The following is a 6,411-nucleotide window of genomic DNA, read 5'->3' on the forward strand; positions in this document are numbered from 1 at the left end:
TGTGTGTGTATGTGTGTGTCCCTGTGTCCCCTCAATCTACTGCTTTAGAAAAGTCTAAAACCCAAGAATACTGTGTACACGCACATATTCCATTAGCTACAGAAGAGGTGATTCACTACAGAGTATATGTACTCCATGGACTATTTACTGGTGAAAGAATGAGAGTGAAAAAAAGTGAAATAGCAAATTTTTTTTTCAGTACTGGGGATAGAACCCAGGGCCTCACACATGCTAGGCAAACACTGTACCACTGAGCTACATTCTCAGACTTTTTTTATTTTGTTTTTGAGACCAAAATCTCACTAATTCACACCGTCTGGCCTTGAACTCTCCACTGTCCCATATCAGCCTCTCAGCAGCTAGGATTGCAGGCATGTGCAGTGGCACCGGACGGAATAGGGTCTTATTTATAAAAAGTTTTGACCTTATGCATTCTGCATAGGTATTGGAGACCGCTATACTTTGAGCTACACTTCTAGTCCCTTCTTGAGTCTGATTTTTTAAAAATTAACTTCACAATAATACTTTACTAAAATAAGACACCTAAATAGGTTGCATTTTCAAACTTGCAATACGATACAGATTTAGCAGACAAGGGATGGACTTGAGAGGCAGTTTGCAGAGTGTTCTACGGTGTGTCTAACACTTTCATCCAAATTCCGTTTAGGTCAGACACCCACAGTGAACTAGCGGTTGATACGGATGAAAGGGGCACAGGTAGAGATGAGCTGTAATCACCGAGCAGTTCCAAAGCCAGGTACAGGTAATAAAACCCAGGGAATCCGTGGCAGAGGACAGCCTGTGGTGCCACAGCTCATGCCTGAGGGCTGTTCCCCAAGGCAGAACGAATGAACAGATGCTCCTTGCAAAGGAATTGTTAGAGCCTTGTAAGGATGGCAGGCAAAAGACAGGCTCAGAAGAAAGGGGCTAGGGATGGAGCAGAAGGTGCAGACTGGGGTGCTGTGGTCATGAACTGGACGAGGGAGGGAAGCTCTGCCGACTCCCCTGGCCAGATTTCTACTCAGCTGGCAGCAGCAATATTTTCTCAGTGATGCCTAACCCCAACAGAGGGCGCTGTTTGCACATCGATTATGTAAATTGAGCCACTTTAAAAATGCCAGCTAAAGAGCTATACATTTCTAATACAGTGACTTCAAAATACAGATAAGCGGGCTAGCATGTAACTCATGCTTAGCATACATGAGATCCTGGATTTGATCCCAGCACCACAAAGAAAGAAGGCAGATAATCTAACAGGATTGACATGATAGATACTGCCTAGGAATGAAATGATTTAATTATTCAAGGATCAGTTACCTAAATCCCCAGCTATTCAGGTGGTCTCACGTAGCTGGAAGTATATTTTACTGTACTACACTTTGAGGAGAAAGTGGCAAATATAAAACAAACTCATGTAAAATATTTGTTTCTCTAAGTCAACCTAAGCATACAGCATCCTGTCCTCTGTGTATCATTCAGTGCATATCCAGTACCTACCATACCCAAGGCATTGCATAGTTTGTGTGGGGATATAAAATGAGAAAATCACCGTATCACCTGCACATGGTAGGTAGGGAGGAGAGACCAGAGCCCTGGGTTCTGAGGCCACTCTTGATTGATAAAACACCAGCTAATCACTGCATCCCTACTATATGCTAGAACCTGTTCTCCAGCTACCACCTCCTTTAAATTTCACAGGAATCTTGGAAGGTGGGGAACCATGATTCTCACTGCAAAGATGAGGGAACCGTTTCTGTGAAGTCACACTCTAAGCAGGGGACCCCAGCCCAGATAGTCATCTTCCAGGTACAGCTGGAAGGGGGCTACTGATTGGGCATGGAATCCATTTCCACACCTCCAAAATTGGGGATAGCAACTGTACTCCATGTGCTTTTGTAACGATACAAATGAACATTTTAAAGTACTCAGAGAAGTGCCTGGAAATAGAGCCTGGCTGTGGGCATTGGCCATTATGATTGCTATTAATACTTTTAAGCAACAGTGACAGGAAAGGGCACCCAGATCTGAGGAACAGCGGGGTCAACAAGAGACATCTTCCTAAGGGCACTCAGCTGGAGTGGCTGAGCCGGCTGAAAGGCTCTACAGAGAAAGGAGGGAAGGTGGGGAAATGACTGTGGGAAAATCCACCTTATCTGGGAGATGGCCCTTGATTGCCTGGACAGGTCTGCTCTTTGTACTTATCCGTGTCCCCTCCTCCTACTGTAAGGTTGGGTTTGCATCGTTTTGGTTCCATTAGGACCCATTTGCCCCATTATGGGTTTAAAATCTCACAGGGAGTAGAAGGAATGGCAAAAAGAAAAAGCGGCCATGCCAGGCAGACGGGCAGGCAGGGGTGGTGCTGGTCCACACAGCAATACAGACCGAATGGCAAGGGAGACCGTGTCTGAGCATTCCGGAGGCTTCCAAGGAGGCTGCAGGGACCCCAGGAAGCTCGAGACAATAGGCTGGACATGGGTAAGGCGGCTTTTATTTTCCTGTATGTTTTTACCCCCAGTCTGAAAAAGATGTCAGCTATGGAAAGCTTACCTCCTATGCCACGACTAGAGCCATTTACACAAGGGGCACAGTTCCCTCTTCCAGTCACCTCATGACGTCACTCACATTTCTTGGCCCTTCATGTTTAATCAAAGCTTGTTTCAGTGATATCTCGGTGTGTGAGACACTGCAAAAGGGGACCTATTTCCAAACAAGTTGATAAGAAGGGCTAATAAAATGCAGACAGGAGAAAAGAGAGCTGGATGGATTATGGGAGTGAGGACAGGCTGGAGAGAGGCTCTCTTTCTAGGAGCTTTGGTGGGTCTTCGTGGTCTGGCAGAGGGAATCCAAGTGGTCCAACATTCCTTCATTTCTCCACTTCCCGGCCCCTCGCTCCCACCCTCAGATGCAGGGCCCTCAGCTATCTATAAATTTACCAAAAGGGAGTTTTCCTGACTAAGCCACCATGTTCTTACAGAAAGGTAAGTGAAGTGAATTTATTTTTGCCATCGGCTGCTCCATGTCATAATGGAATGTTTTTCCTCAAAACAGTACCGTGCTTACTATGGAGCATTTAAGGCTGTCCAAGAAGAGCCAGACGACCTCCTAGCCTTGCGTTTTCTCTCTGTGATTTCAATCGTGGACCCTTGGATCTTTATCATTTTCAGAACTTCAGTATTTCGGATGTTTTTTCACAAGATTTTCATAAGACCTCTTCTGTATAGAAACTGGAACAGCCACTTCTGCCAAACTAACACGGAATCCAGTCTGTGACTGCGACAGAGGTCCACGCTGTCTGGTAAACTGAAGGATGTATCACACTTTCAAATAAAGAACCACAGCCTAAAAAGAAAAAAATACAAAACCTTACTTTCTGAATCTTTAAACATTATCTGCCATAACAAAAACACATAGGTGTATCTTCAGAACTACTCGATGTGTCTCATGAATGTGTTGGTACTCTTGTTCATGAACCATTTTGGTGCATCTTTTCGTTTCATGTTAACAGCAATTAAAATTTTGTATGTTGTAAACAATTTTTAAAAGTCATAGCAATGACATGAACTGTCCCGATGTTTGCACCTGGTTTCCCTAAGTTTCGAGAGAAGCCTTGAGACCTATGGGTCTTATTTAAATATAGTAGAAACACCACTGTTTACAATATGTGATGAGTTTTGTCTGAAAAGCCTAGCAGTGTCTGACCCTGTTAATTTCCAGTGAAACTTGACTTGTTTATTTCATGTCATAATTGCCCCCCCATGTTATTTTCTGTATCAATTGGACTGAGTATGGCCTGAATTACAGCTGCTCTTCAGAGAAGTGAGATGGGAGATGTGACCAGGTCAGGCACATGGAAGGCTTTACCACCGTCGGGACAGACTGCCTCGGTGGAGATACAAAGCTGTAAGTAGACATGAAGTTAGACACGGCTGTGTCCCCAACTCAGAGAAGAAAAGCTAGCATCTTTGAAATGCAGCATGGAGTCAGGAGTACCAGTCAACTTGGGGGAGTGGGCTGCAAAATGTTCTTTTGGTGTTTGGAGCTTTCCATTTGATAAGTGTATGGTGTTGGTGGATTTGGGGGTAGAATTTCTGCTCAGGGAAGAGCAGTGATGTTTGGCTATGCCAAGAGCTGCCTACTGAGTTGAGCCTGTGAAGCAGACAGGTGCCAGTGAGAAGCCCACCCAGTACTTAGTGGGTGAGTTGGAGAGTGGTGGCAATGACCTTAACACCGCCCATTATAGCAAGAGGTACTCTGCTCTCTACAGAGACAGTGAGATGTTATCGAGGCTTCTGTGAACTACACTGTCAAAACTGGAGCAGGATATGGTTCAAAGGAAGCACAAGTGAGCACTTTAATTGCACTTAAAACGGTTTACAAAGGTAGCAACACTACGACTCCAGAGGGAAAGGTGGGGGAAACTCTAACCCAGCTCTTGTCAAGAGCTTTCAGAGTTGGTAAATGAACACAGCGGGGAGGCTGGGGCACTTTAGCATCTCTGGAGTCCCTTTGTAACCAACACACCCTGACTCACATGGAGACACACACACTGCACTGGAAATTATCTCACGCAGAAGCGAAGACCTCTTCCCGGCTTCCCTGAAGCCTCATTCTTTTCGCCTTGATTTTCCCAATATCTCAGAGATGGTATTAACCAGGTAATATCTAATTTTTTGTATAGCAAAACTGTGAAAAGCCTAATTAAGAAGAGGTATAATTTGAGAGCATTACATAATGAAAAACGCCATTGTTTTGCAAGCTTTGCTTTCATTGTATGTTTCCTGTGTGGGTGTGCATGGTTTTTTTTGTTGTTGTTGTTAGAGGAAGTGCATCCTTTTGTGTGCTGCTCTTTTTAAAGATGTGCTATGGTGACTGTCCAGGTAATTTGATAAGGCTCCAAATGAATCAATAAACAAAATTTTATAATTTTTTTCTGAGGAAGTTACTTTCTTCAAATAAAGAAAAGGCTTTTCTCTTTAGAGCAGTCATCAGCAATATCTCAATCTCTAACAGTGTAATTATATAAATTTCTGCATACTGTTTTTCTAGCATTGCTGTTAACTTAGATTTATCCATGGCTTGAGTTGCCTCTCTGTTTCATAGAAAATGTCCATTTGCCGTCCTGATGAAGTCCACATGAAGTTAAAATCCACCTTGCAATGATGTCCATTAGTTTATTCATTAGTTCATTAAATAAATGGCACAAAACCTTGCACCAAATAGTTGATTGATTAGGTGCTGAGTTAAGAGAATGACCGTCCTGGCCAACAAGTTGCTCAGTTGTCCCCTAGGTGGAGCCAGAGCTCAAGTCCTAGTGCCGTGTAGATCTGCTGGTTGGAAACAGCCTGGGTCCTGCTAACGGGACACCAGAGGCTATAAGCGGGCCTGTCCAGAGAACGCCACAAGGAGAGAAGATGTTCCAGCCAGGGATCAAAAGTGAGCAGACGTTTTTAAAATTCTTATCAGTACATACTTGCGGTACATAATGATCACAATTGCCCTAAGGGGCTGGTACCTGGACATTACACATCTTAGTTCCTTTCTCATCTCCTTCTCCTCCCTCCATCTCTCGATCCCCTTCCCATTTGTGAAAGATCTCTCTCTCCATTTCCTACTTTGTTTTGCTCTTTATTTATACATCAGGTTTCTCATATAAAAGAAACCACTCAAGGGCCAGGGATTTAGCTCAGTGGTTCCAGCGCCTGCCTTGCAAGCACAAGGACCTGAGCTCGATCCCCGGTACCAAAAAAGGAGAAGAAATAAAAAGAAACCATGCAATATTTCAGCTTGTGTGTCTGATTTATTTCACTTAACCATAAGGATCTCAAGATACGGATTTTTTACTCCAATTGAAAACTGCAAAGTGTACCCAAAGAAATAGTATTTGTAAGATGAAACACAAATGGTTAATAAATGTAGACAAATATACCACCTAACCAAAAAAAAAAGTAAAATCAAGAACTAAACAAAAATATTCTGACTCATAAAAAACAGGGAGGTTATTGAAAAATGAGTATTCCTATTCCCCTAATGGGTTTGTAAATTTGTACCTCTTCTTCATGGTAAGCTCAGTGTACATTAGGTGCCTACAGTATTCTTTCCTATTGTTCTAGCAATCCCGCTCTAAAGGCCTCTACCAGGAGGAGGGGAGCTGTCACATCACACTCAGAACCTTTCTTTGTAGCATGTAATTGGTTGTTGTTTTTTTGTTGGTTTTTTGTCTGTTTTTTGAGACAGGGTCTCACTATGTAGTTGAGACTGACCTGGAACTCACTATGTAGCCCACGCTGGTCTCGAACTCACAGCGATCCTCCTGCCTCAGCCTCCCGAGTGCTGGGATTACAGGAATACACCACCACACCCGGCCATAGCATGTAATTTGTACTAACAAAAAAAGGAAATGACCAGAGCAAG

The 6,411-nt window shown here is 43.5% G+C and overlaps 1 protein-coding gene across 1 annotated transcript in view; it reads left to right on the forward strand.

The window, feature by feature from the left end:
• Ptgdr (prostaglandin D2 receptor) overlaps positions 1-5,036 on the forward strand; it is a gene marked incomplete at its 5' end in the record, with an annotated part of 9,129 nt that extends 4,093 nt beyond the window's left edge. Inside the window, 3 exons of the mRNA XM_033765316.1 lie at positions 1,997-2,120; positions 2,302-2,475; positions 3,049-5,036. Coding sequence (XP_033621207.1) covers positions 1,997-2,120; positions 2,302-2,475; positions 3,049-3,270 — 520 coding nt within the window. The remainder of the gene's footprint in view (positions 1-1,996; positions 2,121-2,301; positions 2,476-3,048) is intronic.
• Between the last annotated feature and the right edge of the window lie 1,375 nt (positions 5,037-6,411).

Source organism: Fukomys damarensis, unplaced genomic scaffold (assembly GCF_012274545.1).
Source record: "Fukomys damarensis isolate Sample0158 unplaced genomic scaffold, DMR_v1.0_HiC HiC_scaffold_17, whole genome shotgun sequence".
NCBI lineage: Eukaryota > Metazoa > Chordata > Mammalia > Rodentia > Bathyergidae > Fukomys > Fukomys damarensis.